The 19,320-nt window shown below is 32.2% G+C and overlaps 2 protein-coding genes across 2 annotated transcripts in view; both read left to right on the plus strand.

Annotated features, from left to right (window-relative positions):
* LOC106104931 overlaps window positions 1-150 on the plus strand; it is a 3,509-nt gene extending 3,359 nt beyond the window's left edge. Inside the window, exon 2 of the mRNA XM_013285130.1 lies at window positions 19-150. Within this exon, the coding sequence (XP_013140584.1) occupies window positions 19-68 (50 nt within the window). The 3' untranslated portion in view covers window positions 69-150. The remainder of the gene's footprint in view (window positions 1-18) is intronic.
* A 4,027-nt stretch (window positions 151-4,177) lies between these two features.
* On the plus strand, window positions 4,178-18,424 carry LOC106104930 (limbic system-associated membrane protein-like). Its single transcript, XM_013285129.1, has 9 exons — window positions 4,178-4,391; window positions 7,506-7,633; window positions 9,671-9,878; window positions 14,300-14,473; window positions 16,271-16,399; window positions 16,645-16,783; window positions 17,242-17,390; window positions 17,759-17,815; window positions 18,184-18,424. The coding sequence occupies exons 1-9, from the start codon at window positions 4,319-4,321 to the stop codon at window positions 18,276-18,278; spliced, it is 1,152 nt and encodes a 383-aa protein (XP_013140583.1). The 5' UTR covers window positions 4,178-4,318; the 3' UTR covers window positions 18,279-18,424.
* Window positions 18,425-19,320: the final 896 nt, after the last annotated feature.

Below are 19,320 nucleotides of genomic sequence, written 5' to 3' on the forward strand. Positions count from 1 at the left end.
AAGAACAGAGTTATAGAAATGAAATAACAAACAGCAAATTATTGGACATATTAGGATATAGTGTATAGTCAATATTGAATATAGTGGTAACATGTAAATGTTTAATTTAACTTTTTAAAATATAACTACAATAATCACGTTTTTGTATAACTGTTTTTTTTTTTAGTTTTGAGTACAGCTTATATAGTTATATATGTCTGTATTTTCGTAAAAATATATTTTTTTCAATTATATTGGTTTAAATGTTACTGAATTGTGTGTTTAATATTTTTCAGAAGTAAATTTTGGTATTTTTTTAATATCTTATCGTTGATATTGCTGTGATGTTATAAAATGTTTTGCAATATGAATCTTATCAATCAGGAATGTTTGAAATGTTCTTATGTGTCACTTTACGTATTTTATTAACAATTGTTTTGTGTGTTTAAAATTAAATTTTAACAAAAAATAAATAATGTTTTATTTAACTTCATTTTTTATGTGATTTATCTTCTATCTATACATATAATTAAATTGGAGTGTCAATCTGTATTATCAAAAGAAAAAAATTCGTGAAGATGATGTTTTTACGTTACTGATGACGAAAATCGCAATTTTTTTTTATCTGTCTGTCCGTAACCCGCGTTTGTTCCGGTTCATATTCGAAACGGCTGGGCCGATTTCGCCCTGACTATCACTGAAGGGTAGCTGACATAGACGGGCATATTATAGGTTACTTTTTTAGGAGTTGGTTCTTGTAAATAAAAAAAAGTTAAAGATAATCATTTTCTCTTAACTAACGTAGAGTATGTTTTTGCAGATATATAGTAAGGAATTATCCGCAATAACGATAGTCGGCTAATGACTAAAGTTTTCATTGTTAGCAACTTTGTACATGCGAAATCACCATAGATATTATGCTACTTGCTATAATCGATAGGTAATTATTAAATACCATAAAGTTTTCTTTTGTTTCTGACATTTTGATTTAATTAAAAAATATAACGTTGTTATTGACATCATTTCCGGTGTACTAATGCATTGGTTTTTACCAATGGATATGGTTGTTGTATTGACTTTTACTATAACGTCTAGGTTGATAGCAATCATTTTAATTAAATATTATAAATGCGAAAGTTACAATGGATGGATGGATGTTTGTTAGCGTTTATAGCCTAAACGGCTGAACGGATCTCCATGAAATTTGGCACAGGTTTAGAGCATAGTCTGGAAGAACACATAGGCTTTATATCACGGGAATAGTTACGGTTCCCGTGGGATTCATTAATTTAGTTTTTAATGTTTACTCGATCATTCTGCAACGGCTCAAAATATCTTATTGAAATTTGGCACAGATGTAAAACAAAGTCTGGAGTACACATGGGATAAGATTCATCCCCGAGAAATGTCCGGTTCCCTAGGGATACGTAGCTTTATGACATTTATATAGTTCGTATGTTTTCTAATACCACGCCGACGAAGTCGTGGGCAACAACTAGTGTGCAATATTTGCATATTTTACAAGTATAGTGCAACACCTTACTGATGGTTGTTTTGCATATCATTATTGTCCAGTCCAGTGAGCACAGTACATTTTAAAGTCAAAGTATTTGCCGTACTATCGGCTGTAGATTACAATTTATTGACACTGTATTTATAACTACGAAGATATGTACATGATTTATAAAAGGTTTTATATGTATCGACATTAGTATTTAGTTGTTCTAAATTGTAATAAATGTAACTATTAATTGATGTAATTAGGACTTGTCCCATATTGTAAATTGTCTGATAATAATCCAACGTGTAAATGTGTTGGATATATCGGATTGTGTTACCTTATCTGCCAGTGGCGTCATTCTTAAGCTATCTGAGCCTCTATCAGCCAGTGGTGGGACAGTCCCTTAATGTATGACTGATGTCAGAATAAATAACAATAGCCTTTATCTGATTTTATTAATGTTGTTTGAGTTCATTTCAAGGACTTTGAATATTTGATAACAAAATTAATAGATTATTTAAAAAGGGTAACTTAAATTTTACAAAAAAATTAGATGGATGGTTGTTTGTTTGTAGCTTAAACTGCCGAACAGATCTCGATGATATTTGGCATAGATGTACAGGGTAGTATGGAAGAACACCTTTTTTTTTCTCGCTGGGAAAACGCCTTTACGCATCCCCCAGTTGCCAGGGTGGTATGTGGGACTCGCCGGCCAAAAAAGAACAGACGTGGCCGGAATACCCACTAAAAACCCAACGGTGTTCCTCCTGTTCGCCGATGGCTGGGTCACGGGAACACTCGCGCAATCTTCCGCGACCCAGCCAGCGCCGTCCGCGATAGATGGAAGAACACCTAAGCTAACTACTTTTTTTTTTTAAATCTACGCGTAATGGTAGGCAAAAGCTAGTTTAATGTTAAAATCAATTTGCCGTGTTAATTTTTTTATATTTACTATTATACTATTATAACTGTAGGTTACTATAATTTTTTACTTATCTAAGTTATGTAAATAAGTTGTTAAGAAACTGAAAGTATGAAATATCGTATACGTTTTTTTTAAAGGCAAGGTGTTCAAAGCAAGTCATTAATCAAATAGCTTACAAGAGGGTACACAAATTTCGGTCGTTAGCCGTACCATATTGTAACACGGACAGCCCTAAAACGTTTACCTCTACTTCAAGTTGTAACTCGAGAACTTAAATCATTTTAAGCCTCACTTTATAAAAACAATGATTGTAAATTCAAAAGACAGGATTTTATAACCTTTCTTAAGAAAATATTTTTAGCCAGCGATTCCGTCCGCATAAAAAAAAACAAACTAAAGGAGCCTATATGTTCTTCCAGACTATCTTTTACATCTATGCCAAATTTTATCAAGATCCGTTCAGCCGTTTAGGCTACAAACTCTAACAAACATCCATCCATCCAACCTTTCGCAAATAGAATACTATTAAGATGTTTTTATTTTTTGTAAAACTGTCTAATCTAAGATTTTTTTGCTTGATATATTAAACGTCCGCAAGCTGTACGATATCAAAAAAAAACTTGACAACAGAGGGAAAGAACAATCATCCAACAAGACCTTTCTTTAAAATAGAGACAAGAATGTTACATTCCCCTTTGTAAAGAAGTCTAAACACCCTTTGTTTTTAGAAATAGAGCACAGTTGGTAGAAACAAAACACATTCGTGCAAAAGGCGTAAGGTTTAAACGTTTGAGCGGTAACCTTTTCATGCTACGGGGTACGTAGACGTCTACGTTTGTCTGTGTGCTACGGACCTTTGGCGCTACGTCGCTACAGCCAGTGTGCTACGATCCGCGCTACGGGTTAGACCTATGTCGCCCGTTTTGAAAGATACATTCGTGAGTGTTGGCATTGTGAATGGAATCATTGATTTGAATAAAAAAATCATCCCGTGAATAGATTATATTCAAATTAAAAATGCAGTAATCACCTTCTTTGTAGATTGCAAGATTTTTACGTTTTTTAAAGGATTGTTTCTTTGTAGTGTAGTTTTAATGTTAAAATAATAATCCATTAGTGAAAATGTAATAAAATTCTTCTTTATAGATATGCAAAATAGGTATGTTCCTTCTCTCGTATACGACTGAAATTAGTACATGGAAGGTAAAGTAAAAATAATAAATTACAGACTTAAATATAAAAATGTAGAATGTAAAAAAAAAACAATTTCATAATGCAATGTAATTTAATTATTAGGTAATATTTATTGGTGACACAAAATACCAATTTTTAGATACTGCAATATTTTGAAGCCTCAAAAAGTAAAGCTAAATTACTAGATAAATATGAAATGTTATAATTTTAAACCGTATATAATGTAACCGTACATAATAACAATTTATGTTAGTTCTAAAGATATTTTACCATTTCAAATTGATATTCTTACTTTGTACACAATTATTTAACTAACGATATCTCTGGAATCAATATTAATTATCTAAAAACAAAAGAATCTAGCAATATTGCGAAATTCTCATTCGATATATGATTCATAAAATTATTTTAAGTATTACATATGATTGCAATGTGATGATTCACAGTTTAATACGTCAAGAACCCTTTATCTTAAAAAAATAATAATTTATACCTACGTCACTTAATAAAGTAATTACTGTATTTAATGATTGGAGTTTTTGATAGCAAATTACCGTCTCTTGTTTATAGATCAACAATGGAATTAGAATTAAGGGTAGGCAGATTTGAAATTAGAAATAATTTAAATATAGTTGTAACCTGTTAGTGATGTTACCGCACTTAATGTGAATTAACAATGCAGTGTTTTGAGTGATTATATTGTAATAATATTCATCGGAATGAGGACCGGAAAATCTTGCTTTTGGACCATGCTGCAAGCGTTGGCTTTCCTACCAAGTATGGCTTTAAAAGGTAAACTGTTTATGTTAATTACTTAAATAGTTATATATAGTTTTTATGTAAGTTTGATATCTTTAAAATAATAATGAGATTCATATCCAGTATCTACGAAAGCTTGAAGATGTCTAGTTATTATTTAAATTGATAATATAATAATAAGAGTGGTACCGCCATTTAGGGAGGCCCTTTGTGTAGATTAGACAGAATAAATCTATTCTAAGAGACTGCTAAAGTCGACTGTTAGAGGGTGAGTTATCTTAGACAGTTATCTTAGTCATAAGTATTCTACTATAGTGACTAATTAAATTAACCAAATAAATGAATATAGGAGGTAGAATATTCTTGAGATGCTTGTTTTAAAAAAAAAAACTTTTAGATTGTGGATTTTTTTAAATTCGGCATTAAAAAAATATTAAATCTGTTTTAATTTTTGCTTTATCATGTTGAAAATTAAATAAAACCGGATAAATCCTATACTGCTTTTACTATTGTAAATTCTGTTATAAAAAGAGCAGGTTAAAAATGCAAGAATATTTTTAAAAATAATTTTACCCGTCATTTGTAACTATTTAAAAGCATATTCAATTAAAAAGTTTTATCAAAACATCTGCTATCACAATGTTTTTATTTTAAAGCTCACTTTGAATTTTGTATACGAATTTTTTCAACATGAACTTTGTCAAAAGTTTCAGTATTTCACAGTCGGTGGAAAGTTAAAATAACTATTTTATTTTCGTACTACACGACTACGAGTCAAAGCTTTTAAAACTGTTCGGGAAACGAGTAATGTTATCGATAACTCAAAGGGATTTCAATTCTACTTTGTTTATTAATTTGGTGGTTGCTTTGACTTTGTTTCCATCAAATTTTAATTAGTCGTTTAATTAGTGTCTTGGTTATATTATAAATGTGAAAGTTCAGATGGACTGTTGTTTGTTAGCGTTTGTCGTGTCTGTTTGACGGATCTCGATGAAATTTGGCATAGATGTAGAGGACAGTCTGGAAGAACATATTAGCTACTTACTTTTTTTTAATTCGAACGGAATCGCGGGCCTAAATTAATTTTTAATGCTAATGCTTGTCGACGGTTTCATTTGTATATTAATACCAGTGATTCTAATATAACTAATGTTATAAATGCGAAAGCTGGGATGTATGTTCTCAGTATATCTAAAGTAAAGATATCTCGACGATTTGGAACAAATGTAGAACATAGTGTAGAAGAACTCATGGGCTACTGATAAGTTTTTTAACCCGCGAGAACTCAGTCGCAAGCAAAAGCTATTTACTAAATAAATCGTTCATAACCAGTTGGTGTGCACGTGGTATAAATCCTAGATATTAGCATACCGTGACAGGTGCGAGCCGACTCCATTGCCCTCGCGACGCTGCCTTTTTTATACCACTGTTGGTTTATCGACGCTTTGGAACGGTAATGGCTATTGTATTTCGGGAGCATCATAATTGCGAGAACAATCTCATAAAAATGTTAGTTTTATTAAGTAATTTTTTTATTTTAAAAATAACCATCAGCTGTAACTACGCTTAAATAAGAATACACGATGTTTGACGTTTACTTAACAATTAATTGTAACTTAGTTTCTAATGGTAAAATAATTATTGAAATGTGTTAAATAGTTTTGGAGCCTATTCAATGCAGAAAATCAAATATTTCCTAATTAATTATTTACGGCTTACTCACGTATGCTTTTGTTTTTCCGGTGACGGCACCGACCAGTTTCAGACCCTGCGGGGGTCCTTCTTCAGGGCGAGAGTTAAGTATGTGTCGCGTTCGCGTCGCGCCTCGCACTGATTTCTTTCCTCTTTACAATATTAATAGAGATATCGATAAGTTAGTAGTTTATTTAACAATGAATCAAGGAATTTTATTTCCTGTCAATTTAAGTGAAATATTGATTTGTTCCTTACAATGCAGTAAGGTCGAAAATTTTTCGTTTCGACTTACTTATGGGCTAAATTATAGCTCTTATGGTGACAGTTTTCCAAATGACATTCGAACTTGAGAGTGAAACGAATTTATTTTCTTTACTGCTCTATTGTTTATGTGACTGAATTTTATAGTTATTACGTAAACGGTTTCTTGCTCCTCCCAATTAACGTAGTTCCTGTGGGTTACTACTTAAAATGTCAATACAAAATTGTATTGTTTGAGTTTTTTATATAAAGGAAATGATATGTGTATTTTTCCATGAATGCCTTAACTCTCACATACGTAGAAATCTAAATAAACTTACGTACATAGTAATAAACATTTTAAAATTTTATTACAATAGCATTCGATGGATTACGTTCACACTTGACATTTTGCGGCCTATTAGTGAAACACAAATAAGGTTTAGTTATGTTTGTATACCTTTTGAATAAAATCTGCCCTTTGTTAAATGTCAGGAAGGATATCTGATATTTGTATTATAGAATAAACAGTACCTTTTGCCGGCGACTTTGTCTGCACAGAAAAAAGGGTAAAATGTATTGTTGTCGCCCTCATTTTTGACTAGATGCTCGTGATTTCGTCCGAGTGAAATTAAAAATATAGCCTATGCTACTCACTGATAACGTAGCTTCATAATGGTGTAAGAATTTTTGAAATCGGTTTAGTATAATAGTTTTTGAGTTATTTCGATACATAAATACATTTCCCTATGTTATATTAGCAAAGATGTATTACAAATGCGTGAAGTAAAACCAATGGATACGGTTGCTGTATTGACTTTACTACAAAAGTCTATGTTGATAGCAATGACGTATTTAATTTTCTGACAAGTGTAGTGGCAACACCTCACTTGCTAAATGTTTTGCATGTCATTATCCAGTATAGTGAATACATTAAATTTTAAAGTCAAACTATTTGCCGTAGTATCAACGGTATATTATAGTAAAGCATATGTTATTTGAAATGTTCTATGTTTATATCTTTCGGAGTTGCGGAATGGAGTAGGTAGGCGACAAATCCAATAGTATTTTGACGACTTTTTAAATAGTATTGAATCCTCGTTGTTGTGAGTAGGTAGAATACAAGTATTTTTTATTAAACATTGGTAAATACTAATTATTCTAAGAGAAAGGATAAAAAATGAAGGTATTTAACATTCCCTTTTATTACAGATTCACAAACAACAACTAAAAGAGTAATAGAAGAACCAGAGTTTGCGAGGCCGATTGGTAACCACACATTCTTCTTGGGCCGGGAAGCTGTCATTGGTTGTGCTGTCAGCAATCTAGGAAAACATAAAGTAAGATATTATATAAAATTCTCACTAATATTATACATGCAAAATTTGAATAGATGTTTGATAGAGTTTGTAGCCTACTGCTGAACGGATGTAGATGAAATATTGGTATAGATGTTGAAGATAGCCTGGAAGAATGCATAGGCTGCTTAGTTTTGTTATTTTTAATTCCACTCGGACGAAGTCGCGGGCGAAAGCTTGTATAGTTACGAAATAAATGCCTCATTTAAGTTCTATGTAAGATAAGAATAAAGAGTGCAGTTTTATAATTCGACATTACAGTATGTTGATTGTGAAACTTTAACACTTAAGTTGATCAATAGATGTCGCTAGTTCACGAGATGACCCGAACTTAGTCCAGCAGTTGCGCTGAATTAATTGAGGTACATTAGCTTTATTACCATCCTAACAAGTAACTGTAATGAACGTAACCTTATTTACCTCTTGATAGCAAATGTACTTTATTATATCTATCTATCTCTATACTATTATAATAAAGCGTAAACACACACTTCTTTGTTGCCTAACATGACAGCAATTACAGCATATTTTAGAATAATTCTTTATTTTTAATAAAAAGCCCCACACTTGCGTCATTAATATTTCAATCAGTATTTAAAAAAAATCCCTAATGTGGGAAAGAGACCATAAGTTGCTGCCAACATCAAGGAAGCAAGATTACCAAGGTTTGCCATCTCATGTCATTTTTAACATTTGCTATTGATAATTTGACAAATGTAAACAATGAAGTAAATTTTTTATAATTTCATGCGGATGAAGTCGCACGGGTACAGCTAGTTGTTAATATATTTAAAATATTTTGTGTGTACAGTTAATGAATAATTTAGTTTTAGGACAAATAGGCTTTAACAACACAAATAATGTTAAAGGTTACCATACGCGACTACAAGCAATCAGTACAAATCGCTTCAAGTGGTTGAATTTACACAGTTTAGGTTCGCCATACACGAACCGTAGTTCGCAGTCTCCTTTAAAATATTTCGTTATTAAGTATTATAAACTGTCCGTGTATTACAAACCTTAGGAATAGAAAATATACAGAACAATGGGAACTAATCGAAAAACAGAAACAAAAGAAAATCATAGCGTAAAAGAAAAACAAAAGAGGACAGAACGAGCAAATGCACGGCCTCACCTTACCCCATAGTGAAGATAACAAGTACATTTTAAGTAATTACCTACGGAAAATACAGCTATATTAATACACCTCTTGTTTCTGTAATCGCAATATGCAACAAAAAACACAAAACATGTTTCTTTGTGACAGAAACTAGGACTGTTTTCTAACTTATGAGTGTTCTATACTGCATTTATAAAACTCACCTTTGGGACTTCATTTTCATAATAATATTGCGTCAACATTCAGTTCAGTTTTTGTTCGTATTCCTTTAAAATATTAAGGCTAGATGTTGCACGTAAAACAATCTAAAAGAGAGCCTATGTTACTCACTTATAACATAGCTTTTTAATGGTGGAAGAATTTTTTGAATCGGACCAGTATTTTTTAGTTAGTTCAAAAGATACAAAAATATAAATATTTCCTCTTTTTAATAATAGTATAGTATAGCTGTTGGTCGCGATTTCGTCCGTGTGAAATATATAGCCTATGTTACTCACAGCTAATTACCTTTCTAAGGAGTTATTTAAATACATACAAAAATACAAATCTTTCCTCTTTATAATATTAGTATAGAAAGTATAGATTAGTATAGATATAGATAACGGATTTGTATTCTTCGACACAAAAAGATACGGTCTAATTTTGAATGTGTATCAGTCTACAAAACAAAAGACTGTAAGATAACGTCAAAGAGGTCAAACTTTGGCTACAAAGGTAAAGGATAACTGAAGAAAGTATGGATTGTGTGAAAGAGGATTTACTTGCAAGGCAGTGAATTCAGATAGAGATGGAAAGCAGTACTTACAATGCTGATTTTATAGGGACAAAGTCAGGTTGATAATGATTATACAAGCGTCAAAGTTCCTGATAATTTTAAGAATCTTGTTCCTTGTTCCCAGGTGGGTTGGCTCCGTGCAGAGGATCAGACAGTGCTGACGATGCACGATCGTGCGGTTCTCGGGGCGAGGTACTCCGTCAATATGGACGCCCCGCATACTTGGCAGTTGCGTATACGCCCTCTAAGGGCGGAGGACCGCGGTTGTTATATGTGCCAGATAAACACACAGCCAACTATGATCTGGCAGATTGGATGTATAGACGTATACGGTAAGTTAGATATTTATTAATACTCTTTATTTACTAGAGATAACTTAAGTATGTTTGTTTCTTCGTTAAATGTCTACGACAATATAACTATAGTGTGTCTAAATAATTTAGATTAGTTTGACAATTCATTTCAAATGTAGTAGGGATGGGTTGTGTAAAAACAGTCATGAATCTTATCGATTTTCGATTTTTTATTCTTATAGAAGTTGGTATTGATAGATTTATAGTTATAACATAAATAAAAAAAAGCACTGTTTTCACAAATTAATAATGACCATAACAAATAATGAGACTAAATAAATGTTTACTACTACTGCAGCCGTACGTAATCGAATTGGATTTCGCTATTATTTTTGCTATCGCTAAATTCTCTACACTATAATTAATACTAGAATTGTCCTATAAATTAGTTAATAAGAAAATAATAATTTTAGTCGAATATCGAATATCGATAGTTCCAAATTGTTCGCTATGCGTGTTTGTTTCGTCACTACGATACCTGTCTATTAAGTATGGCATTTGCCTTCATAGAAATTGAATTCGATATTTTATATACGTCTTTTATCAGACTAATCTATTTTATTTAGACAAACTATAATGTTTTAAATGCGAAAATTTTGACGGGTGTTTGTTAGTTTGTAAGTTAAACTGCTTAATAGATCTCGATGAAATTTGGCATAGATGTCGAGGATAGTCTGGAAGAACACAAAGGCTACTTACTTTTGTTTCTTAATGGAACCCTGACGGAGTCACGGACGATAGCTAATAATTTCGATAAAGCAACTACAATAAAATGTTTCATGATCTTCTCTTGTTATTTGAATTATTATTTACTGTACATTAAGCGTTAATGTGCTTCTAATACTTAGTATTAACTAGTAACATTTCTCGTACATAAATACCGAATTGCGAAATGTTTTTTCGATATAAATATCTTAAAAAAACAAACTGAAGGGTACGGTTGAAATGTAGCTCAATGGAAGTGGATTAAAAAGGCGCGTATCTTTGCCGTGCACTCGTATATTTTCAATATCGTCGCCGCGCCCTACCCGGTCTACTTCTAGGCCAGGTAAGACAAGGCTGATCGATCGACGAAACATAAGGAAACGCTTCTATTTTAAAATACAAAATAAGTTCTGTGTTCTACATAAATTGCCGCTTTGGTGTAGATTGTCCATTGTACACTGTTTATTTAACAATTTAATAAGTTTGATAACGTGATAGCGTCTTATGACTGAAGGCTGCACGTACAGTCAGGGAAACTGACGTTCCACCTTAAAAGCTACAATTGTTAGAACAACTCCACTTAACAATGTTTCACCGCGCTCGCGTACAAACCAATGATATGTTTTTTGCGGGGCTATATTTGTCTAAATTTTGCTTGTGTAAAATTTCAATAAATAAAATGAAACAAGACGCGTAACAAAAACCAATACAACGATTATTTGTCTACACGAAAAATGCAACCAACAAGGCAATTTACCTTAAGTGAAACACCGCGGATTTCCGCGATTGTACCCACAGAAAATCATGATTCACTGTCCGCTTGAGAGCAAAGTGTGAGCGAGAGAGCGGATCAAGCGACAGAAAAGCACACACAGACTAAACGTTCGTCTTGTGACGTCATCGCATAGAACTAGGTCTTGATTATTATGATTTTAGAGGTAGACCTAGAAAAAGTTGGATCAAAGAGTGTTGACTGAGATGACGGATGATAAAATTATTGAAAATGATGATAAATCCAGTACAAAAATATATTTTTATTTTAGTTATAGAGAATGAAAATGTCACATCCAACAAATAGAACGCAAGAGTGAAAGAAATATATTATGTGTCATTTAATTTGCGCCTAACTGAGCACACCTTTTGAATATTAGGTAAGAGTTTGGTAATATTGTTGGCGACATTTGCATGCGACAGCGACATAGAGATTTCTTTTTCAATTTGGGACTTGTACCTCAGTTTGACTCGAGATGTCGCTGCGTTCTATTCAACCGTGTTAAAGTTTCGATTGGAATCCAGCGAGTGCTTTAAAAATAATTGCAAAAGCGTAGTTGAAATTATAGTAGATGTATCTTTACTATTATAAAAATTAAGTTTAGGACTATTTTAAAGTTATAACTTAAAAGACAGCCTTCAAATAATTATCTTATAGCTAATATATACGGCTATTATATAATATTCTTAACTAATTAAAAAACTTCTCTTAAATATAACTAAAGTGGAATCAAATTTTATCGACATTTATACCATTACTAGATATTTTCCATTAGAACACAATTAGTGTATGCTTTCAACAGAAAACTATATAAAAGTGATTCTTTTATTGTCTCGACTACAATGAACATAGAACTATAATTATTCTTAGAATCAAAGTGACATTAAAATTTTCTAGAACATCCAATAATAATGTAAACTTAGAGAATGGTTTTGTTTAATCAAAATTTTAAAACCATCCAATCATTTTAATTTTAAAGTAATTTCATCTATACTACTATAATAAAGCGTAAACACACACTTCTTTGTTGCCTAAGATGTCAGTAATTACAGCATATTTTTGAATAATTATTTATTTAATAAAAAGCCCTACACTCACGTCACGCTTTAGGCTATATATTTTCACGCCATTAAACTTGGGGGGTAAATAATTTGGATAAAAACCCAAATGTGGGAAAGAGACCGTAAGTTGCTGCCAACATCAAGATAGTAAGATTGCTAAGGTTTGTCATGTCATGTCATTTTGACATTTGCTATTGATAATTTGACAAATGTAAACAAATTAAATAAGATTTTTATAATTTCATTTTATAATGAAGCCGCACGGGTACAGCTAATTATTGTATAACTAATCACAGTATATTCTGGGGAAGAACATAAACTGAAAGACGAATCGATAGTTTAAGTGTACATATAAACTCAACCAACATAGTAGTCGCTAATAAACTATTCGAAATTGGTCAATAACTACTGAATTTAGGGCGCGAAATTCGAAAAGTCAAAGTAATTCAGTCGACCGGCCTCACAAATTTTGCATTCCGACCTCAGAACGCGGAAAGTTTTGCAATTTACTTTTATTTGTATTCACGATTTGCATGAGTCCCGCAAGAAGTCGCGGTTCCTTTTCCAATTTCCAACTTATTCTATATTCGGGCGACGCGCGACTGCGGCGACGTTTCGATCGGCTCATTTTGTTATTTGTTGTTTTATTATTACCCTTTTAATTTATGATTATAATCGATTAAAAACAATACTTAACATCGATTGGAAGATCACTTTAATTACTTAGTAATAACGAATACCAAAATTTTTCGAGAACTGAATGTTAAGGCTGCTGCAATCAGCAGACTTGATGGGTATGTTACACATATATTTTGACAATTTCAGATCAGATTTTCGCTTGTTATTGTTCAGATCGATTTTAAAGCGAGCAAATTGCAAATTATTATCAAAATACTTACTTACTTGGTTGGCGCAGCGACCCATAGTGGGTAAAATAAAATAATTCAAAATAAATAACATAAAAAGTGGTTCAAGATAGACTCATGTTTAAAGTCGTAAAACTTTCATTATTCATGTATTTATTTCGTATTTCATATGATATTTTAAACAAATAACATTGATAATAGAGTGTTAATAACGTACCCTTATGCATGTACCATTTTAAGAACGTGTCTTTAAATAACTTTTTTCCATCTAACAACTTTTTTTAGTTACAATAATGAGTGTTTAATATGAATTCCATTAATTGCATTACAATCTACACAAAATCTGATGTTAATAAAATGAAAGTAGTCCGTAAACAAACAATAAATGGAGTAGCATTAAAACAAACGGCTGTTTACAGCGCTCTCAAATTAATTTGTGCCTCTATTTAAACAAAATAGGCTTTGTTTTAATTGATGTTCTTTAACGAGCGAGCTACTAATTAGTAGGAAGGAATGTCGAGCTTTGTTATTGGGACAAATAAGCCTGTTTCATATTTCAATTATAAAACAAAATGCATGAGTAAGTTAGGGTGTGCACGGCTATAGCATTACCGTCCTAGGCGAAATTACTACGGCGATCTCTTTTTACAATGCTTTGGAGGCATGTGACGCCCTTTTTAATCCTGGGCGGTTACCCAACTGTTCATAAATTACCAGGATTAATAAATTTGTAAAATCGTATTATTTATTTCGTATTTATAGTATTTTTTTTTGGTTTCAGTTGGTTTTCATTGTTACTCGTCTAACCGTTCCAAGTATTTTCAGAGTATTCGAAAAATCTGATCTATCATTTTCAGTCTTCTAGTTTAGGTCTTTAGGTAAAATTAGGTAGAGAGAAACGCCGACTATTAGTTTTATCGAATTAATTAATTTCACATTTTTAAAAACCAATAAATGATATTACTTTTTTTGTAAATCACACTTCTTTTGTTGCAGTACCTCCGGATATAATAAGCGACGATACTTCATCAGACGTATCAGTACAAGAACTGGAGAACGCTACATTGACTTGTAAGGCGACAGGTCACCCGCCACCGAAGATCACCTGGCGAAGAGAAGACCATGAACCAATATTGCTCAAGAAACCACAGACTAGAGAATTCGAAAAGGGTAAACTCTAATCTAATGCCGTACAATATCTCGACACATACTTTGTCTTGTTTATAACCATTTCGTCTAAAATTAAACTTGGACAGTGTTTGAAATACGTTTTAAAATAAGCATACTATAGTGCTGTGCCCTGGTTTGGACTAATCATAATTAGTAAAACTCTATAACTTAACTAACTAACTACTAATCTTACTAATGTTATAAATGCAATAGTGTAGATGTATGGATGTTTGTTAGAGTTTCTAGCCTAATCCGCTGAACGGAGCTCTATAAAATTTGACGTAGATGTAGAGGATAGTTTGGAAGAACACATGCAACTTGCTTTTTTGTTTTTATTTTAAATTTTATAAGAGTTGCGGGCGAAATCTAGTGATATGTATAGTTGAAAGAAGTACTCAATTTACCTCGATGTTTTGTTTAAGAATGTAATAAACGTCTGTGAATGTTTACATTGAGATGTTTAACATACCCCACAAGTTTCTATCGCGAGTTAATCCATCGATCCTTGGAACTTGTCTGTACGATGCGGAGTTCGTTAACAATAAAATAAGAGGAAATCTCCCGGCATTTCCAATTGAATAGCGATCTGTGCGTCACTGCATTTGAACAGATAGGGCTTTTTTTATAAAACTCTGAAGTTAGATCGGGAATTTTGTTGAATATTTATGTATTACTTTATATTGGAAACAATACAATATTGATAAATGTATTAGCAATTCATTTTTAGGTTTTAAGAATACAAAAACTATTAATTTTTATTTTATAGTTCGTGAGTTAGGTTTAATTATTTTTTTATTATAGGTCATTTTACTTATATGCACTAAGTGTCTTTTAGTAGTATCAGTAAAGATTTAGTAGAGAAATTAAGGATATCCCTTAATGACAATTATGGACTCAGTTTTAGATATATTTGCAAAATTGTTTAACTAAATAATGTTATTATTTATTCATTCTTATTTAGTTTTAAATTGAACCCATAACAGAATCTTTGAAATTCAAAATAGTAATATAAATATTGAAAAATATTCAAACTCAGTTATCACGAATATTTGTACGAAATAGTTTCACAATGTTGGCAGGCGCTCCGTATGTAGGACACAGGTGTGCGGCCAAATTGCTCTCCGGGAAGCCGAAATGTTCCTTACTTTTTTCTTAACACACGAACTATTTCAGACTTAAATACAGTACAAGACTTGTTTCGTTTAAATTAAAGTTTTCATATAAGAATTCTAACAGTAACTACAATTTTTATGAGGATTTACAAAATAAAAAAGATCGTAAATTTAATGAAGGATTAAATTTGTACGTAAATGTTGGGTTATAACCCAAACTAACTCAACTTCTAATAGGTTGTACTTTGAGTTACTTTTTCTTTATTAACGTGTACCATTAGAGAAGATTTCTCACGCCATATCCATACTTATTAAGACTTTCTACGTTGCTGTTAAAGTACTGGCAGTTGATCTTAAATATTTGTTTTAACTTTTTAAATCTGGTTAGAAATGTTTAGGACGAGTTCACATGAGCCCACGGTTGTCCGCGGAAATTCCGCCTTTACAGTCTTTTACTGTCTATCAATTAAACAATTATTTACGTCGAGATGGTCACTCTATCTGCAGGTCGTGTATATGTTAAAGTCGACTACATATTTAGTTTTAACTGCACTAAAGTTAAAACTGTAGTTTATCAGTTAGAGTTTGTACTTTACATGAACATTGCGACTGTTCTGTTAATACTGTGCATTTTCAACTGAAGGTGACCTTTTTCTGAGATGTTTTAATGTATATTTAATTGCAGTGGAGAGTTACGTGGGCAGTTCGTTGCCTTTGTTACGAGTTGATAGACGACAAATGGGTACCTTTCTTTGCATCGCCTCTAACGACGTCCCACCAGCTGTCAGCAAGAGGATAACATTACTTGTTAACTGTAAGTTACTGTATTTACTGTCATTGTATTGTGTAAACTTGAGACAACAATGAAAACTCTCGGATGCCAATAAATATTAATTTAAAAACAAATTTGTATGTATTCGATTCACGTAAAAACTACTGGGCTGATTTTAAAAATTCTTTCAACATTAGAAAGCTAATTTATTGGGGAGTAATATAGACTATATTTTTTATGACTCGAGGACGTAGAAGATAAGATTTTAATATAAATTGTCATTTTAGTTGCACCGACAGTGAAGGTACCCAATCAATTGTTAGGCGCGCCATTAGGCACAGATGTCAAACTCAAGTGTTACGTGGAAGCCTATCCTAATACTATTAACTACTGGATTAAGAACAGAGGAGAGATGCTTTTAGATGGGTATGACGTCATTTATTTATTAATATGTTGTTTTTTGACAATACGACAGGAGTAATAGCTTTTGCAGTACAGTCAGATTCATAAATGTGCTCGTTTCAATATATGCATGTTTATGTAACTGACTATATATTAGTAAATATTATAATGCGAAAGTTTAGATGGATGTTTGTTACAGTTTGTAGCCTAAACTGCTGAACGGATCTCGATGAAATTTTGCATAGATATAGTCTGGATAGATATGTTTTCTACATAGGCAAATAATTCAAATTTTATTCTTCTTTTGCGCAAAGTCGCAGGCGAGAACTAGTAGTATATATGCGAAAGTTAAGATTGAATCGTATTTTGAAGTTTAGAAGTGTTACAGTTAATCGAGTTTATGATTACTTAGGCACACTTTAAATATTTTTAACATTGATTTTAATATGTCAGTTATGTTTAATTTAGTATATTTTTTCCAGTCCAAAGTATACGATAAGAGAAGAGAAAACATCGTACAAAGTATCGATGTGGCTCACAATAAAGCAGTTCTCAAAAAGTGACATCGGCACATACAACTGTATTAGTACTAACTCATTAGGGAAAAGCGAAGGAACACTTCGGTTATACGGTAAGATATGTTCCTATTTATAGTCAAGCCCACAAGTTCTACGAAACACGTAAACCGACTATTTTTACCTTGTTACATCTTTCGTGGAAATAGTTAATGGAGTGGAAACATTTATATGCAAAGCTAGAAGGCAAATAAAATATCATCAATCAAAAAAGGTCCAAAAACCTTACTTAAAAACATCGATAAAAGTGAATCGATATTGACTTCAAACATATGACAATCGAAATCAATCGTTATAAAAATCCTTTATTCTCCTATGTTTGAAAATGGTTCTTTGACGCAACGTTTATCTATGGTCAATTAACATTATTATAAAAAATAACGACAATGGAAGCCCAGGATGTTAACAATTGTTATATTTTCAGAAATAAAACTGAATTCTCCGTCTGAAGACTTTAATAATCAGATTAGTGTTGCTGGAGGTAAGTCGAATACTAAATTTTATTTGATATGGTGAATTAATTGACAAGACACGTCTATTTCATGCATTGACTACTTTATTAGTGAAAAGAATTTAATCCTTCTAGATCGTTCTATCTTCCAAATTTTAAGTCGCCCCATAATCATGTCAACTTTCATACAATCCATCACTTCCTCTGCTTTGCCTACTATGTACTATACCACATTACTTCTTCTTTTGTTTTGTTGGATTTTTGCAAGATCTTGTACTAGGATTTCGAAGTCGACAGACGACTAGATTTCAAATGAGAAAATCTCGTATACTTTACTGCGCGTTGTGTCTCTGGATTTTATAGTATTAACAAAAATATTAATATTTCTCTTTCCACAGGTCTTACTGAAGTGGCCAAAGCAATGTCCGAAGATCAATCAAGCAAACCATTATTAACAATATGCTGTTTAGTGCTGTCATATATATTTATGTAGATGTTCAAACATTGAAATCCAATTGTAAATAGATGCATTTATGCTTTACCGTAATACGAGTTTTGTAAATAATTGTTAACAAATGAAACAATACAACGATCATTGTTATGTTAAAAACGTAAACTGTAATCCGACTCTTGCTTAGAAACGCCAAATTCCAAAGAGTATTAATACATTTCGAAATGTCGCTCGATTATAAGACTGTTTAAAACAAATAAAAGGTAATAATTAAACGAAGTTTGTATTATTTTCGCATGCTATTAAAATTCCTCCGAAATTACTCTCAAATAATGTATTAGCGCACTGAAGCCAAACAATATGTATAATGAGAAAGTGACATGAAATTTTCTGGTTAAATGTCTCTGACCTCTACAAATAGACAGGCTATAAGATGTAGTTTTTTGTACCGATATGATTTTCGCCATTTAGACACTGATGGTTGTCCGTTGGTTTGAACTAATTAGAGAAAGAACTGTTAACAACTACAACAGACGTTTTTAATTCAGGGATAAGCATTATCAAATAAATAGCCTATGTGTTCTTTCAAGTGAGCCTCTAAGCCTATGCCAAATTTCACCCAGAGCAGTCTAGGCTATAAACTAACAAACATCCATCTATACTTTCATCATCACATCGTCATCACCAGCTCACTATACGTCCCCACCGAGGGGCTCGGAGCGTGAACTAGGCCACAGTCATCCTCACTGGCCAAGTGCGGGTTGGTTAACTTCACACATATCTTTGAATTTCTTCGACGATATGTGCAGGTTGCATCACGATGTTTTCCTTCACCGTAAGAACGTCAGGTAAATTATGTACATATGAAAATTCGAAAAATCGAAAATGACATTGTTACATGGCGGGATTTGAACCCAAGACCTGTAGATTACAAGTCAAGTGTTCAAACCACTAAGCCACTGACGCTCTTATCTTTAATACTATGTTTTCGCTCGCTCGCTCTATACTTTCGCATTTATAATATTAGTAAGATTACATCATTATCGTAATTAACGCATATTATTAATTCACTGACCGCCAATTA

This window comes from Papilio polytes, unplaced genomic scaffold (genome assembly GCF_000836215.1).
Source record: "Papilio polytes unplaced genomic scaffold, Ppol_1.0 DF823399.1, whole genome shotgun sequence".
Lineage (NCBI taxonomy): Eukaryota > Metazoa > Arthropoda > Insecta > Lepidoptera > Papilionidae > Papilio > Papilio polytes.

Bases quoted from the DNA above. Each gene is read 5' to 3' on its own strand.
- LOC106104930 (XM_013285129.1), top strand. From the start codon at position 4,319: ATGAGGACCGGAAAATCTTGCTTTTGGACCATGCTGCAAGCGTTGGCT. The intron at 9,879-14,299 runs GTAAGTTAGATA...CTTTTGTTGCAG, and splicing joins TGGATGTATAGACGTATACG to TACCTCCGGATATAATAAGC. The intron at 17,391-17,758 runs GTAAGATATGTT...TTATATTTTCAG, and splicing joins AGGAACACTTCGGTTATACG to AAATAAAACTGAATTCTCCG.